Source organism: Cydia splendana, chromosome 24, assembly GCF_910591565.1.
Source record: "Cydia splendana chromosome 24, ilCydSple1.2, whole genome shotgun sequence".
Classification (NCBI taxonomy): domain Eukaryota; kingdom Metazoa; phylum Arthropoda; class Insecta; order Lepidoptera; family Tortricidae; genus Cydia; species Cydia splendana.
The window spans coordinates 9,103,108-9,128,006 of NC_085983.1; the positions used below are offsets into that span (position 1 = coordinate 9,103,108).

Consider the following 24,899-nt stretch of genomic DNA (forward strand, 5'->3'; position numbering starts at 1 on the left):
GTAGCCTAAGTTAACCCTCGGATCGCCAAGGACGTGAACTGACGCGCGCAGCTACATACCATTATCAACCTTCGTGCATTCCGATAAGGTTCACGATGACGCGCCGCGCACGATACGCGTAGCGTTCAAAGGGGTTAAATGCCATTTCGATTGCATGCATTCAGATTTAATTAGTTCCTTCATAAGTTTTACAACTAATCGAGTTATCAAATTTAGTGAAAAAAAGTATTATATGAAGCACCAATTTACGACATGACACAGTGAACGAATAAAACAAAATCGACGACATTGATATAAAGCGTTCCTCCAATTTTTTTTTATTGCTGATTAGATACAGCAGAGCTCGATTTCATTCATTTAGTCAGCGTTTAGACCGATTCAGGGTCAATTTTGGAAGAGGGTGTTTTTTCGACATTTTTATGACAATTTTTTATTTTTCGAAAATCAGATTTATAATCATCGCTTTAGAAAGGGTTTTTAACAACAAAAAATATACTGTACGAGGCACCACTCTACTTTTTATAGTTAGCTAGATATGGACGTTTCAATATCGACATTTGTATGGCACTATTTAGCCATTTGTAAGGCGTTTTTGACATCTATATAGCATTTTTTCGACATTGTATGGCAGTATCAACATTTTATGGCACTATTTATTGTTTTTGTGGCATTTGTAAGACCCTGACAACATATGTATGGCACCTTTTCGACATTTGTATGGCAGTATATCGACATTTGTATACCACAATCGACATTTATATGGTCAAAATAGCCGTACAAATGTTGCCAATAATATTTTTTTGCGATATTTCCTACAAAATATAACCGATTCATTATTTATTTTACGATATATTATAACAATGTATTTGTAACTGTTATTGTAAAATACACATTTTTATTTCGACTGTATACCAACATATTAAGCGTCCATACAAATGTCGTTGTAGTTGTACCAAAATATATCGAAAGAGATTCTTGCCTGTTTTTATATAAATAAAACTGCTTCCACGTCCACATTGGATGTTGATCGACGCCCAACTAACCGCACTATTGCGTCGTAAATTTAATTTAACCGTTATTCAATAGACAAAGAAATTTTGGGAAGTATCTTTAAGTCATAACAAAACAAGTACAACGATAAAAACGCTTCCCTTGTTTTATTAAATAACGCATAAAATTATCGAAATTATTAAATCCATTCTCTAGAAAATGCTCTTTATAAATACGTTGCCTACATCCAAAGTTAGGATTTTTTTTTGGTTGTGTGCCGCCACTGGGACACGCAAAAAACGGCAAATTTTGCCGTTTTTGGAACTTCAAATGCGATTTTGTCAGAAACAAATAATATTTAAGGTACAGTTGTACATTATATTTAAAGTTCACAATACATTGGATGAAAATATATACATACCCAGTCTTTTAGTCCTATGGACTTCGAGTTATAGCCGTGGGAGAGCAAAAAATGCCTATTTGAAAATTGACCCTTCAGGTTTGAGTACGCAACGCTATGTCTTGAAGGGAAATTACGAGTTTTTTGACAAGAGGTCTAAGCCCTGAACAAAATAGATGGAACTAAAATCTTTGGTTAAAATAACTCAACGTTCATTCAATAATTGGCGCTAAATATTGAAGGAACACGACTTTGTATGTGTTTGATTCACGTTTGTCAAATTTCGAGACCTCTAATAACATAAAAAAATATTTATGAAAGCAAATAAGCTAATAACATGATTTCGTCGAACAGATCCGGCAGCGAGAGCAGCGAGAACGAAGAGACGTCGGACTGGCCGCGCAGCCCCGTGCTGCCCGTCTACTGCGACCACTGAGCACTCCGCACCAGCACCCGCCTCGCGGGGGGCAGTCGCCACTAACGTGCACTACTCATGTAACAATACCGAAACGTTTGCAACACCACCCGACTACGGTCTCAATAGACATTAGACAGTACAGTCTGAATAGAGTGCTAAAGTTACTTAACAATTCACATGGCGACCCCGCCGATCCATAAAATATGGGTTAAATGGGGTACTTTAGCGATCTATCACGACGGTGCCCAAGTATTCTGTGAACACAACAATATTGTTACATTATTATAGATGTTTTTAATGATCTGATGTGGACGCGAGGCCCCTTGCTTGTCGTAGTCTTAAAATATGGCTGCCACTGTCCAAAGTGGTCGTGTACCTAGGGGCTGCACTCTTTTTAAGCTTTCTCGATCTTCCATCGATTACCTTTAAATACAACCAGATTGGTGAATGACAGGAGTAGTTTCTAATTGTGAAATTATATTTATTTTGATAATACGATCAAAATAGTGCAGTCTCTAGTACCTCAGTATAGTTATGTTTACCTGGTATTAGGCAGCTTGGATGTCAACTGGATGAAAGTATGTATGTGATCCCAATTTTGAAAAATAGTCAAAAGTCCGTGATCCGGAAAGATGGTGAGTTATGAGTATTTAAAGTAAATTGTGGTCTTTTACGATATTTGACTGTGTAGGCTGTTTATTTTTGTTTAAATAGTATAAAAAACGAATGTAGTGTTAGCATTCTGAATTAATAAACTAATGAGGAAGTTTATCGGCCGAGCGCAGTGAGGTGTCGCAGGAGACGGCAGTATAGTTTAGTTTAACGGTTAAGACATGGTCGAGTGCCAGTTCAAGCGTGTTTTAACGTTTTTATAAACGAGAATAGGTAATTTTTCTACAAATTTACAGTTTTAAGATTAAATAGTGCAATTCAAGTCGAAATTTGTCTTGACATTTTTGGAGTATTATTGAATTTCGTTTATTGCATGCGTCCCGGGCGTCGCTTATTCCAGAGACGAAGTCACACGAGCGCAAAAATACACTTAAATACTTAGGTCTAAGTTAAACTTTCTTTTCTTATTTTTTTTTTCCTTAATTGCGCTTGTATGGGCGAGTCGTTATTGTAAACTAATATCAGTCTTTTTAAGCTTTATTAAATTTAATTGTTATTAATAGTTTTTATTTCGAGTAAGCGGCGACCGTGTTGCCCATAGATTTCTACTGTGATGATTTTTATAAGAAAATGTTGAAAGAAAATTCCATATTGCGTAGTTGTTAAGGATACCTATGCGAGAACAGCGTGAAGTAACGATATCCACCGAAATGAAGTGTACATGAGCAGTAAATTATTTACTATTATATGATAATTAATATATTTTTTCTCTTTAAATACCACTGACTAACTCTCAAATGAAGAGTTTCTAAATTTCATAACATTTAATCTATAACGTTGGCATTATTATTTTCATTTATTTACATTATTTTATAGCTTAATAATAATTCTAATATTTCGATTATTTCATAATTATGTCTAGCTATAAACGAATAAATGACAAAAAAATTACAAATCTTTGAAAAAATAAAAAAAATGATCTCAGGTAATGTTTTCAATCTGTCGCGATGAAGATAATAATTTAAAAAAAACAATTGTGAAAGCGTGAGCGGCGTGTCTATGGTTTGCATTTTTCCGCTTCTTAAAGACGCACGCCGCTTGCGCTTAAAAAAATCTTTCTAAGATTTTTACGTAGCCTTAAACAGAGTCATGTATCGTGTGTAGCGAGTGAGGTGAAAATGTGTCTTAAAAAATGTAAAAAAAAAAATGTCCAAAAATCCTTAGTAGCTAGTAAAACTCTGTGATTAAGTCTTATCAATAATGTTTCACTTTTTGAGCATTTTAACTGGTGCAAAAAGCCAAGAAATAAATATTAATAAGAATTAATAAGGGCCTAATGTCTTCTTTCTATTAATAATTTGTAAACACATGACATAGCGATTTTTCTTTTAATTTAGTAATTTTGAAACATGTTTTTACAAATTATTCTCTTGTATCATTCTTCTGAATATGATTAGCTTAAGTGTAATTGGCATTTTGTGTGACTGTGGATGCAGTCTGTAAAAGACTCGACCACTTAAACTAACATTATTCTACACCTACGTTGTGAACTACATAATGTACGTCATTGTTAAACGAGGCTCCCTTTAATATACCTATGCTCACAGGTAACTCACACAAACACATTTTGCTATTTGTGTGCGTTGGTGTCAGATTTATTTCGAGATCCATGTGGATTTAAGTGCCCTGGGGAGAGTTACGTAGTAAAAAATAAATAATTACTGAAAAATTTTACGGTTTAGACTCCCTTGTTTTAAGTCCCTCGCGCGACATGTTTCGGAGAGCCTAGGTGGCCTTTCTCATAGCACTAATAGTGCGAGCAGCGTTCACGACGGCCGTGTATCACTGTTAGTGCTTGAGAAAGGAGACCTAGGCTCTCCGAAACATGTCGCGCGAGTGACTTAAAACAAGTGAGTCTAAACCGTAAAACTATTCAATGTTAGCATATCTCACAACAGTTTAAATTCGATTAAATAATCATATTTGCATTAGATTTTGCAGCATTTTATTAGCGTTGGTGAATGTAGAGTTGGTTACAAGATGGTCGGGCGAACATCTGTGTATGCTTGAGTGTTTTGTGGTACAATCATGAAACGGAAAATATCTGAAATCTCGAATCAATGAGAGAATAAAAGTTGAGACTCTTTACTTTTGTGTTTTATTTTGTATACCATTGGTGCTGAATTTTTCAGAAATGACCCATACAAGTTATTATTGGGATTAGGTGACCGAGCGGGGATTAAGCTACTTTTATATTTAATTATTGGGATTAGGTAACTGAGCGGTGATAGCTACTTTTATATTTTGTTTTAAGATATGGGCTAAAGACGGGAAATATTTTTCTGGGATTTAACCTTTTCGACGCCGTGTCAAACACAAAAGCTGTCACGCGGGCGCCACGTCACCGAAGTGTCAAAACTGAAACTGATCTTTATGCATATACGTAGGTCTATGTTGCTCTGTGGTCTGTGACCGATTAATCAGTCTTTGGCGTTGAACCTGCGGTGCGGATATATCGGTCATTGGCGTCCAAAAGGTTAAGAGCCCCCAGCAAGCTCGGTTCTCCATACAAATGTAGCTACGTTCTCATTTTAAAACGACTAGCTAGATTGCTCTGAAACTTCGTACTTACAATAGGATAAGGTATATCTAGTCCTGTAATTTAAAAAAAAAAATACAGCGAATGAAAAATTTTCATAGAAGTTAGATAAAGAAAAGTCTGCAGTGAATTTGATAGCCCACGAAGTGCAAGTGTTATTTATACGTCATAATTTCATAGAAGTTTAAAATAACACTTGCGCTGCGTGGGCTATCAAAATCGCTGCAGACGTTTCTCGGTCTAACTCTACACTTGTTTTTGCTCTATTTCGTTTGTTTTATAAACTGGAGCTATATAAACTGATTACAGGCATGGCATATATATACCTCGTCATTGTATGTGCGGTTTCATTACAATCCAACACTCCATTTGTATGGGAAGGTGAGATTCGGCCGAGCCTGCTGGGGACTCTTAAGGTGTAGAGTAAAGCAAGTGCCCTTGGATGTTTGTATCGATTGGTTTTGATTTGCGCGCCATCTCTGTATTTATTCAAGAGTTAAGATCCATAGCGCTATTGCGACTATCGTTGAACAGTCGCGCGGCTTAACGAACAGATGGCGCTTATACAGGTAAAATAATATAAATAAATGACAAGACAAGTGAAATAAAGTTTCTGTTCCACATCAACTGCTGATCTAACAACTTGAGTTAGACCAAGATAAGTTTGCATCGATTTCTATAGGACGCGCAGTGCAAGTGTTATTTTAAACGTCAAACTTTTATGAAATAAATTATGACGTATAAAATAACCCTTGCTCTGCATGCTATCGAAATCGTTGCAGACTTCCCTAGGTCAACTCTATACATGATAGAAAAATTCTATGGGCCCTGGAACTACCTTTTAAATCTTTATAATACCAAATAATACTTAGCTTATTTTACGTAAAAAGGAAACATTCTTTTAATTTTGCTATATGTACCTATAGTAAAACTGCATTCAGTTTTTTTTCTACTTGTACCTATACCTCGTTTTTTTAGCATTAGAAATAAGGTAAACAATCTTGATGTGTCTTTTAATTGAAAAACACATTTTAAAAATAAGTTACGGCAAATATGTAATAATTACGAATCTAATACGATCATTAATATTCTTCTGCTTTCATAAGTAATAGTTACTGATTTTTAAAAAGCGTTTGTCAATTAAAGACTTGTCAAGATCGCTTACCTTCTTGCAAGTTCTTTCTAATGCTAAAAAAAACGAACTTTAAGTTGAGCAAGCTATCTCAACGTTTCAAGGTAGAGTCCCTTCAGAGCCCATATTTTTTTCGGTCCTATGTAGGTATAACTGACCGATGAGAATAATAATATCCCCATTTATCCCCTATATCAGGCATGGACAGTGGCGGATTTGCCCTAAAGCCCGGGCCTAGGGTGGCCAGTTTATAATAATATGGTAGGTGCTGAGAAAGAGGTGGCTAGTAGTCACGCTCCGTGATTGTTGATCCATTTAGGGCTCTAGCTAAATTGGACATTCCATAGCGTACGTATTGAATAAGCAATTTAGTGAGGAGTCTAAATGGTTCAACAATCACAAAGCGTGACTGTATTTACTTCAGAGCCTGAGGCCTAGGGCAGCCAAGACTGCAAATTCACCACTGGCCATGGAAAGGTAATTAATAAAATAAAAAAGTTCCTAGTGTTCAGATTTACACATAGACATAAAAGCAATTTTTGCATTACCTAGTAGAATTAAAATAAAAACCAAGATCTCGGTTTTGTTCGTGTAATTTTGAACATTATAATGTTATATTTGGAATAATACAAATAAAACAGTTTTTATCGTTTATTTATTGCGACTACGACGGCTGGGGGGCGGTGGTATGTTTTCACTGTTTTCAGCTAGTTTTCTTTTTCTTGGTGGCGCAGAGGTTTTCTTCCTCTCTTTCTCATTAATGGCTTCTGTTATGTAGGCGGGGTCTCTAATCGGCATTTTCCGTGTGTGCCTGGGGTCAATAATTTCGGGCAGAAGACAATCTAAATAAAATTCTGTTAGCTGCCTTTCCATTTTTTCCTTCCAGAATTTGTCGTCCCTTAATATTGTTTCGGTTTTCACCGGGAAGTTTGCCCCTAACCAAATTGCGAACAGACATTTTTGCATTTGAGTAACATGGAGTTGGCCTTGAATTTGGTAATACCAATTGTGTTCTTAGTTTATTTGTGGTACACCATCTTTATTCATTTTATAAAACGGGATTTTTTTTTCTTCGATCGCCTTTTCTAATCCTATATTGTAGGCCGATTTTGGGCATTTTATCTCAACTATCATTTTTTGATCTGAAATCAATCCGTCTGGTGTTGCTCCAAAATATGGGACTACGGAGTCAATGTACAGTCCACATGGCCAGGGGCGTATTTACCCTAGGGCCAAGGGGGCCATGGCCCGGGGCGGCAGGCCGCAGGGGGGCGGCGAAGCCGCCCCCTTGCGGCTTTTTCTGGGCGCCTTTTATAATCAAACTTAGCTATATTTTTTATTATATTTTAATTGACATTTAAATTAATAAACAAACGAACGCTTCAAACCCCACCAATTGCTAAAAATATCTACCAACAAGTACCTAAATTAAGCAACATTTTCGTTCAAGAAGTACATATTAGTACGGCGCAGTGCCGGATTTACCACTAGGCTGAGTAGGCTGAAGCCTAGGGCGGCAAATTTGGGTCAAAAAAATATTTTATTTGCTATTCAGATAGGGTCGACCAGAATTTTGTCGCTCCCCTATTTATTTGTAAAATTTAAATAACAAGCCTTGTCGATTTTGCCGCCCTCTGTCAGGTCAAGACCCTTTATATTGAGACAGACAGATGGCCGGACGGACAACAAAGTGATCTTATATGGGTTCCGTTTTTTTCCCTTTGAAGTACGGAACCCTAAAAATTTACCTACTATTTTCTCAAAAAAATTTCGCGCTCGCTACGCTCGCGTTTTCACTTACGTACCTAACATTATTTGTGACCCATCTGACTATATACATACGGGCGGTTCTTGTGTCTTCGTGGTATTGAATCTCACTAAATTGTTCCGATCCCATGCCGAAACTCAGTACAGATAGAGTGCTCTCGATATCAGATACAAATACAATACTTTTCATGACTTTCCAGCACCACACAATGAGGGATAATGGTACGGCCTGTGTAATACGCATCCCTACTACTGTCGTCTGCATAGCAATGATTACCATTGATATGCAGCAATTACAGCACAGAACCTAGTGCAACGCCAGCGGTAATGTCCACACTATCGGAGCAGCTTCCGTCTACTATACGGCTCATGTGCATCTACCGGAAAAAAAGCTAGCGATTAGTGATGTACCGACTATTGATTTGGCCGACTAGCCGACTAGCCGACTAATCGGCGCTCGAATGGCCGATTAGTCGGCCGACTAGTCGGCTAGTCGGCCAGATCATTAGTTTCGTATAAGTTCAGGTGAAAAACAATTGTTTTGCTCCTTTGGTTGCGCTATTCATCATATTAGCTTGGCTAAAAGGTGTTCTCTACAGGTTCAAAGACCTATCACAAAAATCCTCGTTCAATTTCTGTCTTTAGTTCTTTTATTTTACGATCCTGAGCAGACCGTCAGGTCAGCTTGTAGGAGGTATTTTCAAGGCTCTATTTCCCGTACGTAGTCGCCAGTTAAGAACCTATCCCCTGTGGTCAGCGTCTTTACGAGCAACGTGCCCTGTCTAAGTCTCTAAATTTTGCAATAACATGAATAGTTCCTCATGACCAGTCATGGCTCTACCATTAAAAAAAAAAACAAAAAATAAATAATAATTAAAAAAAATCGAATTGCTCATGAAATTACACGAGAATCAGTTGAGATCGACCTGTAGAGGAAAACACCAGCCCACCAACATACGATAACCATCAAACGGTCAATTATTTACATGAACAAAAGGTTTCGTATGCATCCTGAATAGGTATTTTAGTAAAATAAACATAAAACATATGGTATTCTTTCACTAATAAAGTGCCGACTAATCGGCCATTTTTGCCGACTAGTCGCCGACTAATCGCCGACTATAAATGTGGCCGGATAGTCGGCTTTCTCGACTAGTCGGTACATCCCTACTAGCGATCCATTTGTATAACATAGTCCCTCGAGCAGACTCGATGCCAGACCCGACCGAACTCCTTAGCTATATCCAGCCTGACTGCCAATGTCTCACCTTGATTCTCAATGGCCAAAACCCAGCAGTACCCACCGGTCACCGATCAGATCAGGCAAATATAACGAGGTCGCATCGTCATTGAGTGACAAAAACGGCCCATATAAATCTGTATCTAGAATAGTGACATTAGTGACGTCACCTTTCTGCACTCAAAAGAATAAAATATTATCTACGTTCCACTATCAGCGAAGAGCGCCTGAATAGCTTAGCTCTTCTTAATATAGAAGCTGAGCTGACAAACGTTTTAAATTACGATGATGATGATGTCCTCCCAGACGTATCCGTCGACGGCGACATCCTGACAAATCAAAAAGGGTCTTAACACTCTTAACTATTACGTGCGTGGGCGCGAGCGTGGCTCGCAAATCCAAATTTGGTCTTGAAAGTGCGGCAACACAAAACACAGTAAAGCTGCCCAGACGCGTTGTATGTGTAATTGTAGGAGGGCTTGGGCCGAGTTTTTCGGAGCTGGCGTTTGGCGTCAAGATCTTCAAGTCGGGTGTGTTCGAAGTTATCAAGTCCCGTATTGACAGCAGTTCGCCAGTCCGATCTCCGAGATGCAAGCTCCTCCCACGACTCGCATGATATGCCGGTGGCCAAAAGGTGGCGTTTTAAGACATCCCTGTAGCGCAGGTACTGCCCACCAGCCTTGCGTTTACCTGAGGCTAGCTCAGAGTAAAATACTGCTTTGGGCAGTCTCGATGGTGCCATACGTACAAGGTGTCCACACCAACGCAATTGGCCTTTTATGAGCAGACGCGACGAGATTTAAATTACGACAGCGTTATTGATGATTTTGTCAACCAGTTTGTACATGGGAAAACAATGTAAATGCCTATGTGAGTAAATGGTAAATGTTTAGTTTTTTTTTTATTTCACACCCCAAAGGTACTTGTTTTCTTAAATAAAATACTTTATCGTCACTGATGAAGGGGGGCGGCAAATCAAAATGGCCCGGGGCGCCAAATTTGTAAATACGCCTCTGCACATGGCTCTATTTTGACTCCTTCTTGATGCGCTAATTGTTGCAAAGCGTCTGCTTCATGGTCTTTTCCGTGTTTTATAGAAGATACATGTTCAATGGATTTTTTGTACAAAATATCTTTCACAATATTTTGGCAGCTAATATTTTTCCTTCTCTTGACTACGCGGCCAAAATTAGATGCGGTCAATATATTTCGTCGCAACTCAAGCCATTCGCTACTGCCTGCTTGTAGAATAGTATCTCGACATATTCTCTCTCGTTCAGCGCTGGATTTTTCAAGATTTTTCAAAAAGTCTTGTTTGGCTTTAATCATCATGTCATCGTCGATATCAGGCTTTGAGCAATCCGGGCCATAATTTCTTGTATCCTCTTTTTGAAATAACCTCCTCTTCTTTCTCGGGTATTTCGCTGTTAGCAAACGGCTTTTTGCTTTGTTTTTTTCATTTCTCGCAATTTCGTTACGAGGGCTTCGTCCTACAATTGTTTTGTGCAGCACGGATAAAGGTTTTTGCGTATTAAACGTTAACGCTGCTACATTGCATCTCATTTGATATTGGTATCTTTGTGTAAAATTAATCCGCTTTCCTCCTACTAATTTTGCCACAATGCTGTGGTATCTCTCAACAGCGTTGCTGTCAACATCAAAAATTAAACTCCTCGTATGGACAGCAAATTGGCTGATAATTGATTTTATCTGCTGCCAAATACTATTGCTGAAAAAGTCCTGGTCTATTTTTTGATCTTCATTATTTTGGCTGCAGAAGTATGGTTTGCATTTTGTATGAATGCCAAAAGCATGATCGGGTGCTGTAACAATGTCTCGATAAAGACGATCAACATTATTTGTACCTTTATGTTCTTTTATAGCTTTGACGATGACTCTTCTGATTGACTTAATTCTGTCTTTGATCACATATCTCCTGAATTTCAGGAGATACTTTGTGTCCGTTTGCAGAGCAGCAAGTTTATTACACATATTGCGCAGTAAATGATTCCGGCATTCAATTTTTTCCACTGTGTGGTTCTTGTATGGTCTTGTCTGCAATATTTTTGCATAAGTATTAGCATCCCCATCCGATATCAACCTTCCATATATGAGGTTATGCATATCAATGCTCCTTTTGAAACCTTCTACTAAAATCTCTGACTCCATTCCAGTAGAGGGCCCTGAAACAAATGCATAATATGTAGGTACAACAAAATTAGATGATTACATAATAGTAAATAGATACACATTTAGAGAATAATTGTAACCGTATTATGTGTAGGTTTCCTTATACTATTAGCATATTTTAAAATTTTAGATAAACAACATGGTACCTATAATATCAGTAGGAAGGAAAAAAGAAGTAAGGTCAATGAACTATTTATTGATGTTTTTCTGTTCTGGCCCTTGTCTAAGTACGTACACACACACACCTTGGCTACACTCTCGCTACACTTTATACTTTTAGCTTAGTAAGTTATCCATTACAGAAGGGGCTTTATATTATTTTTATTTTATTTATTTATTATATATTTAGATAGGTTCCTACTATAAATCATGTTTTTAAAGTGACCCTGGGTAACCATTAACAGGGTAAGCATTATGAAATCTCAATCCTGATATTTATATGCTTAGAAACATATTTGTCATACGCAACACAACACAACTTTCAGAGTCCAGATTCCATAATGCATTGCATACGCTGCCCACGTGGGCTTTATATTTACCTGAGTAATTCTTGAAACAATTGTGTTCCTTTGCATCTATGTTTCTACTCTGTGCTACAGAGCAAATTGAGCAATACTTGTTTTTTATTGCTACATACAATATTTTATTAGTCCTTTTGCCAATAATAGCAGCTGCACCTGATAAAGCAGAATAATTCTTTCTATAGGACCTTTTGGAATAACATCCATCAGCTATCACATCTATGATAGCAATGCCTTCAGAATTGACTCTTCCCTCTTTTATAGCTAATTCGCGTTCTTCTTCAGCAGCCTGGGTCATTGATTTATACAATTCTTCTTCCCACTTTTTGTGTACAACCGCCATTCTGGCAGAAAATATATTTTTTGACATTGGAGGTATGCAAATAGCAGCTGTTAAATCAGTGAGTTGAGTGTAGCCACACCCAATTGCTACTGTGCCTGCCACTGCGCTAATGTTCAAGTCCAATGTATCAGCAGCATTGTCATTGTGAATATGAAACCTCATATTGCACATTTTGCACTCTAATGTGTAAAGTGAGATAAGACCAGTTCGTGTTTCTGATATGATCTGAACTGATTGTAATCCGCAATTGAGAGGGCCATGTGCAGATATTTCTTGTAACTTGTCAAAGAACTGGGCCACATTGACAATCCTCCTGCCATATTTTGTTTCGTGGCCACTGAAATTATAGAAAATTATTAATAAAATAACAACAAATTAATTAAAACTACCTTTTAAAAATAAACTTTTAGAAATATTTCATTAAATACAGTTTCACATGTATATCGCTTCACTGGGAGAAGGGAGTCATAAGCACATCTTAGAGATCACAAAAACTTAAAGGTTCTCACCCACCTTATCTTATACAGAGTGAGGAAGAAAAATGTATTAAGTAGTTTGTAAGAAATAGGTTCCCTTTTTTCATTAGGCTACAAAATCAAAGCCAAGTTCCTTAATTACAGGATTTTATACACAGCACAGAACTTGGCACCAATATATAGTTCGTTTTTTTAGCATTAGAAAAAACTTGCAAGAAGGTAAGCGATCTTGATATGTCTTTTAATTGAAAAACGCTTTTTAAAAATCAGTAACTATTACTTATGAAAGCAGAAGAATATTAATGATCGTATTAGATTCATAATTGTTACATATTTGCCGTAACTTATTTTAAAAATGTGTTTTTCAATTAAAAAACACATCAAGATTGTTTACCTTATTTCTAATGCTAAAAAAAAACGAACTATAGATCTCAATTCTTTTGTCGGCGAGTTAAAACGACAGCCAATTGTTGGGATACAATTATTCACTTATTTTTCACCACACCAGCTCGGAAAGGCTTACTTTGCACTTCAAAAACTGATAGCAAAGTTGCATTTTATTCACATGTGAGGCAAAGTAATCATTGTAATCAAATGCAAATTTTGAGTTGTTTTCTTATGTTTGTTCATATTCATAAAAAATACAAAAAAATCTATACGTATGCGTTTAATATTTGAGGAGTTCCCTTGATTCTTTATGGATCCCATCATCAGAACTCGAGCTTGACAAAAATGTGGCTTAAAAACTTAACTTGCTTCGTTGAAGAGTTCTATTCTGGCCATCATCAGCAGTTCCACTTCATCAAATGCGACAGTTTTTAATTAAAATGCTTGATTTTCTGATGTAAATACAAAAATCTCTATACGCATATATGCCTTTAAGATTTGAGGAGTTCCCTCGATTCCTCATGGATCCCATCATCAGAACTCGAGCTTGACAAAAATGTGTCTTAAAAACTTAACTTGCTTAATAAACATAACGAAGACGACAAATCGCCAAACGCGAGCTATGCGTCGTTGAAGAGTTCCGTTCTGATCATCATCAGCAGTTCCACTTCATCAAATGTCACTTTTTTGGATGTATATCCTTTATTTGTTGATAAAAACCTCAAAATCACAATATGTATGCCTTTAAGATTTGAGGAGTTCCCTCGATTCCTCATGGATCCCATCATCAGAACTGGGTTTTGACAAAAACGGGACCAATCTGTATGCATATACATACAATCAAAAAAAGAATTTTCAAAATCGGTCCAGTAATGACGGAGATATGGAGTAACAAACATAAAAAAAAACATACAACCGAATTGATAACCTCCTTCTTTGAGATTTGGAAGTCGGTTAAAGAATAAAAATACAACAATAAAATTCTCAGAATGTCATAAAAAATTAAAAATAATATTTATCGTCGAGCTATTCATCCAAGAATTCAGCAACGGAATAATAGGCCTTTTGGATTAAAAACGACTTCAGTTTTAATATAAATCCTAAGTTGGTGTGAACGTTTTTTTATACGCCTTGGGATCTTATTATAAAGTTTAGGTCCTAAGTATGTGTAAGTAGAGAGCAGATTTTCTTAATCTATGTTTCGGCAGATCTAGGTTCTGTCGCCTCTGGTCCTGGAAGCGGTAGCGGTTTGCTAGTAGAATTGACTTTTAAATGATGATTTTGGATGATAAACATTTAATAACATTAATTTGGATTTGGTTTGATTTTGTTTGATATTTTACGTTTAATAATTGCTTCAGTTTGATGTGGTGAAAAATTTTGTGTTTCACTCGGGGGCAAATTTTGTTTAACCCTCGTGCTTTAAACCCTCGCAACGCTCAAGGTTCCATTTTTCCAATTTTGGAATCTTTCGCTTGCTCGGGCATCAATATTAGCATGAGCGGTTAAACAACAACTTTGCCCCCCTGTAAAACAAATAACTATTGAACAGTGCTATTGAACCATTGAAATATACAGACAAATATACATTGTATAGACCCTTACAGGCACTACACTAAGAATGATGCTAGTTCAGCAGTGTCACTCACGAATTAACGCCCGTAAGGCCCATCTTTAGATATATGTCAATGTTTTCAAACCCATGTAATAAATATAAAATAAAATCTTTACTTACTGTTCAGGGCCAGTAGGTATATTTTCAGGTGTTATAATAAAATCATTGCCTTCAGTGTCTTCACTTAAATTATCTCCATGAGCAGAAGATCTGTAACAATGAAAAATATAAATAAGCTGTAATTAAACAAGTAACCATCATGCTCCATTATGTGACCGACTCCATGTATGGCAAACCTGTTTGAAAAACATGTTTGGATTTTGACTTATTTACAATTTCCTGCTTAAAACAAGTCAACTCAATTTAATTACAGATATATATTGGGACATGGACACCAGACACAGGACCTATTTCACAAAATTATTTATTTGTATTACTTAAAATGAGCAGCTTAAGGCCGGTACAGACGGAATGCACCCAACTGCAACTTGTATGGAAACCGCATGCTGACATCGCAGTTGGCGTGCAAATCATACACAAATTGCAGTTAGGTTGCAGTCCATCTGTATCTGCTTTACAGAAATTTTGAGCTGCTGCCCGACTTATTGACTACAGACACTATGGTACCTAATGCAATTTATTACCATTTTTAAGTAACGACAGAAAAACGCATTGAAAACTTCAAATACCAACATATTATAGTTCATGACATACTGCTTTCGTTCACATGGACAGACAAACAGACAAAATAGATACCAGAGGCTTACTAATATGGTTCCAATGGTAACCATGCTGGAAGGAATTTGTTAAATATTGACATGTGGGTAAGGTATGAATATCTGCAGGTGCGGGTATGTACCACCAGTTTGGTTCCAGCTAGCATAAATGCAGGCTAACCTGGCTGTGAGGTAAAATTAAACATAAGTACCTACTTAATATTATTATTATTACTCATCCAAATTTAATAATACTTACGGTTCAGGTTGATTTGTGGTTTCTTGAACAGAATGACACACTTCACTGTCAATTTGGTCATGTGGATCAGGTGGCCTAGAAGAAAAATACAGTGTACTTGAGCTATACTATAAAGATTCCATCCAATTAACGAGATCATTAGTCTTATTTTGTTAGGCAATAATAATAAAATAAGAAAATTATTCTCTTGTACCTAGTTATTGATCAGTAAACGTCAAACTTCTATGAAAATATAATTATAAATAGCACTTGCACTAGTTGCACTGCGTGGGCTATCAAAATCGCTGCAAGCTTTTATTGGTCTGCTAGACTAAACCCCTAGTATTCGGCCTGTCTGATCATTGAAAGTAACCTTAATAATAAAAATAAAAATAAATAAATAAATAAATTGCTCTTCTATACGGCCTGCTCTTCTATACGGCCTTGTGGACCGCGAATGCTCTTCTATACGGCCTTGTGGACCGCGAAGTACCGTACTACAAGTACTTACCTGCGCCTGTTCTCGAGAATGGTCGTGCCACGCTCTATTGGGATCGATCTATCATCACCGACAGGACTATTGTCGCCAATAAGCCTGACATCGTGCTGATAGACCGATCGCAGCGCCGGGCCGTGCTCGCCGACGTCACCATCCCCCATGATGAGAATCTCGTGAAGGCCGAGAAGGACAAGTCCAGCAAGTACCTAGACTTAGCTCACGAGATTACCGCCATGTGGGATGTTGACTCGACGATCATTGTTCCGATAGTTGTGTCAGCGAACGGTCTCATAGCGAAGAGTCTCGACCATCACCTAGAGAGACTCTCGCTGGGTGGTTGGATCAAGGGTCAGATGCAGAAGGCGGTAATATTGGACACGGCGCGTATAGTACGTCGGTTCCTCACTCTGCGGCCCTGACCACCGGCAGCTTGGGCCAAGCCCCGCTGCCGGCGGCACCCTAGGTTAGGTTTTTTATAATGTGTTTATATGTATTTTTTATTGTTTTGTAAGTGTTTTTATATTTTACTTTTATATTCATATTATAACAAACCTAACGTAAGACGAAAAATAAATAAAGAGAAAAATAAAAACAATACTCTCACGCACGGATCTATGTCACGAGAGGTAAGTTTGTTATTGTAGGTAGGTAGGTAGGTACTCACTGTGCAGCGGCTTTGTTGTAACGACATTCCAGAGCATGTTTGCTTATACGTTTCCGCTTCAACCTCACTGATGCACTAGGTTTTCGTCCTTTCTTGTTTCCCATTCTAAGGGATTTTCAAACATAAAGTACGTACGCACACGTACGTTATTAGTACGAAACGACTTGTACCACACAAAACACTAAGTTCAATAACAAACAAAACAATAACAACGAATGATAACAAGTAACAGGAATAAAACGATAAGGAATACACGCTAACTCATACAGAATCGTCGCGGAACGCTATAAACAACACAATGGCAAGCAAGATTGACAAGTTTTCTAAATGTCCAAACAACAAACAACGAACCAGTCTGGCAGCAGCGCAAAGCGCTCGTGGCGATTTCGAACAATGCACGAACTTGCAACGTCGCTTTCTTTCTTTGCTACAAACGGTACAAATCCTTTATCTAATAATTTTAAAAACAAAGTATGTTCAAATCCACGTAATTTACTAAATTAATTTAGATCGTTTTTTATTTTTTTTTAGAATAATTTACGCATTATATTAGATTTTTCTTTAAAAGGGTATACTCTATTCTATGTCATGGTATATATTCGTGTAATATTTTTATCTTTACTAGATGAAAACCCGGCTTCGCTCGGGTAAAATAAATAATAGTAATAGGTAATACTCATTTTGAATTAAGTAATTATTTACTTTTAGACTTCATACCTTCATCAAGGCGGTTACAAACCTATCTCATCTCAGAAAACTTTAAATCCGTAACATACAATCATAACTCGAAAAATTTACTATTCCGATATATCTAAAAACAAATATGTAATTAAAAAAACCTAATCCACTTTTCTGGTAGCAGTTCGGTTCTGTAAGGGTCGCAGTTCTAACCTATACTCTGTATCTTTAGGTATTTAAATAAAAGTAAACAAATAATTTGTCCACTTTCGGGTAGTTATAACATTTATTGGTTAACCAACCAAATACAAAACCGCCTGGATCTGTCACTGAACGACCTAACTTTAACCTACATTATTTGATCATGTAATGTTTTCATCTACCCTCAACTGGCTTAAGGAGCCATTTGAGGGTAGATTTTGTTTACTTTTATTTAAATACCTAAAGATACAGAGTATAACTTACTTCTGGTTGCAGTTTGGTTCTATAAGGATCACAGTTCTAACCTGACCCACTTTTCTGGTCGCAGATCGGTTCTGTGAAGGCCGCATTTATAACCTAGCCCACTTTCCAATCTCAAAAGAGGGAACCCTTTTGTACCTACCCTTCATGGCACTAAAGTGAAAGTATGGAAATTATCACTACTATTTCATTCTTTAATATTAATGCCTATCCGTTAATATTAAATTCGTTTACAAAAAAAAACTGAATAAGTGCGAGTCGGACTCACCCATCAAGAACGGAACACTTTTTAATATTTGTTGTTATAGCGGCAACAGAAATACATCATGTGTGAACATTTCAACTGTCTAGCTATCACGGTTCATGAGATACAGCCTGGTGACAGAGGGACAGTGGAGTAAACTGAAATAAAGGTTCCGTCACACCGGCGCGATTTCAGAGCCGGGCCTGAGCGTTTTATATGAAAAAGCGGCGCGCCCCGCTCACGCGCCGCACGCGAAACGCGCCTGTGTGACGGAGCCTGAAATGTCAAACCGGGCAAGTGCTCGCGCACGAAGGGTTCCATACTTTTTAGTATTTGTTGTTATAGCAGTAACAGAAATACATCATCTGTAAAAATTTCAACTGCCTAGGCCTATCACGGTTCATGAGATACAGCCTAGTGACAGACAGACAGACAGACAGACAGACAGACAGACAGACGGACAATGAAGTAAAACTGAAATAAATGTCATATACCTACTAAGAAAAACCGGCCAAGTGCGAGTCGGAATCGCTAATAGGTTCCCGTTTTTTAGTTACCCTTCAGGTACGGAACCCTAGTATGAGTGTAATAGATGTGTAACCGGTCAGCAATGTGAGTCCCTTGGAGAAGCAGAGGTCTAGTCTAAACCCCCACTTACCATCGGCATTAACAGCCTTGTATTCTTGTTTGCCATCAACATGTCATATTAAAACATATTAATAAAAATTTACTCGGTCAACAATGTGAGTCCCTTGGAGAAGCAGAGGTCTAATCTAAACTCCCACTTACCATCGGCATTAACAGCCTTGTATTCTTGTTTGCCACCAACATGTCATATTAAAACATATTAATAAAAATTTACTCGGTCAACAATGTGAGTCCCTTGGAGAATCAGAGGTCTAGTCTAAACTCCCACTTACCATCGGCATTAACAGCCTTGTATGAGTTGTATGCTTGTTTGCCACCAACATGCCATGTTAAAACATATTAATAAAAATTTACTCGGTCAGCAATGTGAGTCCCTTGGAGAAGCAGAGGTCTAGTCTAAACTCCCACTTACCATCGGCATTAACAGCCTTGTATGCTTGTTTGCCGCCAACATGTCATATTAAAACATATTAATAAAAATTTACTCATTTCATCAGTCATATCCAGCCTAGCATTGCATTGGCCCCGCTTAAATATTTCTTTAATTTGTTTTTAGTATTTGTTGTTATAGCGGCAACAGAAATACATCATTTGTGAAAATTGAAACTGTCTAGTTAATCTAGTTATCACGGTTCATGAGATACAGATCTTGAGATACAGCCTGGTGACAGACAGACGGACAGCAGAGTCTTAATATTTAACCTATTAACCCTAACGGGACCCTAGTCCCGTTTTTACCCTATGGGTACGCAACCCTAAAAAGTGACCAAGGCCCAGGGGCGTATTTTGAAATTTCGCGCCCCGGGCCAATACGTTTCGCCGCCCCAGAAGTCAAGGAAGAAAAACAAAATGCAATTCGCCAGGGTCGCCATACGCCCGATATACCGCCCCTGGCGGATTGGCGCCCCGGGCCATGGCCCGGATGGCCCTAGGGTAAATACGCCCCTGCCAAGGCCTCCAGTGCCCTAGGCTAGAATCAAAGCAGCGTCCTCTGCTATTGCAGCAGGTGCCTGTGCCATTCTGCCACCGGGCCACCCACGGCGGCATAGGTCGAATTTTTCCAAGTATACTTATGCACTACTTACTGAAGGCTTATGGAGCCTCGCCATCCCTAAGCCTAAATTAAATATTTTCTGAAATATTTTCTGTTGTTTTGATCTAATAACATATTGGAGTCCTCGTAATAGGGGTCCCGTTTTTACCCTTTGGCTACAGAACCCTAAAAATCAACCTTGTTTTGGTACTATGTACTACGCTTCACTATGACTCTGAAATTTTAGCAGGAATTAATATTTTTTTTGTTGTCACCTGTCAAATTAGAATAGAAATAGCCTTTATTCACCAAAAAATTAAATTTCAGCACATATTACATTTAAATAAATTCACATTTCATTTATATCAATTAGTTTCAATATTTTTTCCTTAGTAACTTTATTAAATAATTTTTATGTCATTGCTTTTTAATAATTATTTCAGTCTGCCTTCTTGGCATAGGCCTCCCCCAGCTCTCTCCACAGCTCTCTATCCCTTGCCGTCCCTATCCAATTAGGTCCCGCATGCTTCTTTATGTCATCCGACCACCTCATTATTGGTCTCCCTTCTCTCCTTTTTCCATTTCTAGGATACCATTCCGCTTCCTCTCTATCCCACTTATCTTTACCTTCCCTTGCCATATGCACAGATTAATAAATAGTTACTACGTAACAGATACTTCATTCCCAAACAAAAGCAAAAATACCTACGCTATAATAGCCTACAAAACCTTAATAATAATACCTGCTGCTCAGGACAAGAAGAAATGTACCTATCTCTGCGAGTACTTTTGACTGATAGTAACAGTCACAACACAATTACTATTAACCAATGATTTTCAGGTAAAACTACTTTTGACCAACATGCCACAAATGGTCTCGCCGGAAGATCAGCGCTGGCTCTCGGGTCAGTATTATGCTGAGGCGAGCCCATTTCGTGGTAAACTTTAACGCTTTCCAACTTTATTAATATTTGTAGTTTTTAGTTATACTCTTGTATGTAATCTTAGTTTTAAGTTTATCACGAATAAAATGCTTGATTCTGATTCTGATTCTTTATGCAGTTGACTTTCCAATTCACCGATACACCTCAAATTTGATTCATAGTCTAAAGCACAGTTATTAAATATGTCCACAATACACTGTAGCTTTTTGCACTGTTTCACACTGGCAATGTACTTAATTAGAGTGAGTTACAGTCAGCTGGCACTTAACTCAAAGTTTCTTTGAACAACGTCATTTTCATCTCGCTCACTTATTAGTTTATCACAGCTGCTTCAAGGTTGCTTTCACTTGCATTTCCAGGTAGCTAGTAGTGCCTTGACATGTAAGAATATTTGGAATCATTCTGAAATATTAAAATACAACTGAGAGACCGATGTTTATACTAAACACAATACACCCATGGAACGCTTTGAAGTTCAAATCTCGTTACGTTACGATGGCGTTTGCACTTTACACTATGTTCGGTGACTATTTTTTATTGTTAACACACACAATACACTATTTAACAGGTTTTTATCACGTCTGGAGTACCGGATAAAGTATTTTCGAATAACAGCCGTCGTTGACGTCTAGGCAGTGTTGCTATCGTCTTAAAAGCCGTAACAGACTATCGCACGTTCTGGCTTAAAAACAAATTTATGTAATAATTATACCGGTATACATATCCATATGAAACGAAACTTAATGCAAATAATAACCATTATACATACCGGAATGTCATCAAATAAACAGTAATATTCGTCTTGCTTTTTATTAAAAAAAAAAAAGACCAACCTAACTTGTAAGCATGTTTGCAGTTTCTAAACGCAACGCATAGCTGTCAAATGTCAACCAACAAATTGAACCTTTAGCATTGTTTGTCGAAATTTTTTCACTTTTAAATGCAAAATAGGCGACAATACGAATTTTGCGGATATATGTTGTCGATTCAAAACTGTTGTTTTTTTACGCTCTTTCGTTTAAGTATAATTTCATTTTGTTTTACCGTCAGAGCCGCTCGGTTTTATATATAAAGATGCTATAAATAGACCAGCGGTGGAACAAAAATTGGTTTTGATAACATTAAAGTTTTTTCTTTTTTGATATGTTATTGCATGCATGTTAAATAACATTTATGTAAAATATTAGAAAATTATAGGTGGAGCGTTCGGCCATATTTAAATATTTCAATTTTGCTAAATAACTATGTAAATATAAAATTAAAGTTACAAAAAACTGTAACATGTTCAATAACACTTTAATTTATTCACAATATTCGGTTTTTAGAAATCTGGAACAGCTGCTTTCTGGTGAACGTAAAAACACGAATTACTTTGTCAATAAAGAATTAAAGTAGCTGATATTGTAAAATTACGATATTATCTAGCAACTTAGTATACTTGTAAAAAATTAGAAATGTAGACAATGTGCTTGTCTAGATATTGATTTCTGGTTAAGCAGTATAGCCAATATTGAATTAAAGTTTGTAGAGTTAATATTACACGGTCATAATAAAGATCTTAGTTCCCACACAAAATATTAGAAATATAAAATCACGGCGACACTAAATACTGATACGTAAGTATGCATTCTGCGCTTATATTGAGTTACATTTCAAACGCGCGGCGTTTTCGCGCGTGGCAGGAGGCAGCGATCGACGGTGGCGGGCTAGCGATTAGCGCGGTGCCCGTAAAAAATACGCAAAACGTTTATAAAATTATTATCAATGGTAAATAGTTATATTGTTAATAGTAGGTACACTAATGGAAACTTACCTACACTTATTTATTTCTATATGTACTAGGGATTGCCCGCGGTTTGGTTTACGTAGAATTCGTTATCGTGTTAAGTATAGAAATAATAGATACATTTGAAAATTATTTTAGGTGCATTGTCATACAGATAACCACCCTTGTTAAAGTATTCTTCAAATTCAATAGACAGGTGTCATTTCAATATAATTTTGCGTAATTTGGCGCTTTTAGGTTATAAATGACTAGCGACATATATTTTTTGTTTAAGAGCGATATCCGATATATATATCTCCGATAATATTTACTTTATCATTTAAATCAATTTCAAACTAACGTTATTCAATATTTATCATTTTAAAGTCAATTTTACCAACCAACTGAGCTTTACGAGTATACCTACGGAAACAACTCAAAATTTGCATCAAATTAAATGCCACTCTTCTTATCCGTTTCGAACAATCAAGAGGGCCTTTACGAGCTGATGTAGTGAACATTTTATTTAACCCTCGTCCCTTGAAACCTTCACTAGGCTCGAGGTTCAACTTTACGAACCACTCGCTACGCTTGTGGTTCAATTTTAGAATGTTTCGCTTGTTTGGGTATCAATATTAGCATGATTAATCAACAAATTTTCCCCTTGTAAAACAAATAAATAAGGTAGGTGAGGTGCAGGCATATGAGGCCCGGCGGGTAACAAGGCCCAGCATTCAAAAATAGCAGTTGCTCCCTATTATTCTGAATTTGTACTTGTTGCTAAGAAGATCCACTGTCAGTGCAGGTAAAAAGGTCCAGTCCCGGGCCTTATTGAACGTATGAGATGAAATAATAGATTAAAATATTTTTAGATAATTTAGAATATTTTTAATCACTCATTAATAAGGCCAATTTGAAGAAACTTCTATGAAATTATGACTTATAAATAACACCTTCACTGCGTGGGCTGTCCAAATCGCTGCAGACTTTTCTTGGTCTAACTCTAATAATTTTTCACTTGCTTTATTGACCTAAAGACGTTTTAAAGAATCAAAAAGTCTAATAACATTTAGACACTTATACTTTTTAAAGGCAGTAACTACTTACTTATATAGGTAACTTTTTTTATTAATACATAGGTAGTTATTTACGATAGAAGTGCGAAAAATTGAAATTTTGCAACGAATGACGAATTTTAAAACACGGCCAAAGGGAGTGTTTTAATGTGCTTATTATAGCACCGGTGTCGTAATGTAGCACCAGGGCCCTATTTCACCAACGTGACATTGTTGCTGACGTCACAGGCATCCATGGACTACGGTTATAGCTTACCATCGGACGGGCCTTATTCCTGTTTGTCACTATCATTGTATTATTAAAAAAAAACTTTATTATATCGGCAAAAAACAGGTACCTTTCTTGTGATGTTTATGATGACAATTGACACAAGATTTCAAAGAACTTTCGGTAATTCATGACAGTAAATGAGTTCTGTGTCGGAATTTCGTGACAACTGTCGTATTTCTTGTGACAATTGTCCAAGTCCCAGCTCCCCCTTTGCTACAGTCCAACCCGAAAGGCACCTTAGGTCGGCACTTACGTCATTATTACCGGCGCCCTAATACTAATGAAATGAAAATGAAATGAAAAATATTTATTTCGAGCAACTATGGACTCATACAGATTTGTTAGTAGACTTACGTTCCTAATGTTAGTACCTAATTAACTATTACAATATACAATATACACTGCTGGAAACATGCATTTCGCAGCAGTGTCTCATATACGGGCAGTCAAGTCTGTCCGCTATCACACACAGGATAGGGTTGGGGCTGGCCCGCACCCGGCGCACCAGGGATGTGCATCGTGCAAACTAATGCGGTGCTACGCGACGTAAGCGCCGACCGCCATATTCAACGTGGTTTGTCACATAGTACCCTGTAAAGGTATGATTCCAGGGATAAAAAATATGTTATAACGTTATCCAGCGTATAATGGAATTCTTAAAAGTTTTTCTTTATAATTACTACAAGTAAATTTGTTCATATTTGCATATTATTAAAAAGGTATTGAAAAGTAATTGAGTAATTTAATTACTAATTAATGTAATCACAATTGCAAATTACACAGAAAAATTAATTACATGAAATTAAATGTGACGTCCCACGGTCAAAGGTACCTTATGGCGGGTATGGAGTTATGCATACCCCAGTAATCTACAATAAATAAGCTATCGATAACACAAAAGATCAACCTTCTAGGTTGCGTAGTTACAGAGATATGATTTTTTGAAAATAATGTTGTGAAATGAGCAACTT

At 37.1% G+C, this 24,899-nt stretch overlaps 2 protein-coding genes across 2 annotated transcripts in view; one reads left to right on the plus strand and one right to left on the minus strand.

The window, feature by feature from the left end:
• LOC134802506 (cyclin G) overlaps positions 1–4,568 on the plus strand; it is a 36,690-nt gene extending 32,122 nt beyond the window's left edge. Inside the window, exon 10 of the mRNA XM_063775185.1 lies at positions 1,745–4,568. Coding sequence (XP_063631255.1) covers positions 1,745–1,826 — 82 coding nt within the window. The 3' untranslated portion in view covers positions 1,827–4,568. The remainder of the gene's footprint in view (positions 1–1,744) is intronic.
• Positions 4,569–10,133: 5,565 nt separating this feature from the next.
• LOC134802120 (uncharacterized) lies at positions 10,134–17,414 on the minus strand. Its single transcript, XM_063774713.1, has 5 exons — positions 16,808–17,414; positions 15,666–15,740; positions 14,811–14,900; positions 11,888–12,549; positions 10,134–11,341 (listed from the first exon to the last, which is right to left on the minus strand). The coding sequence occupies exons 1-5, from the start codon at positions 16,909–16,911 to the stop codon at positions 10,134–10,136; spliced, it is 2,139 nt and encodes a 712-aa protein (XP_063630783.1). The 5' UTR covers positions 16,912–17,414.
• Positions 17,415–24,899: the final 7,485 nt, after the last annotated feature.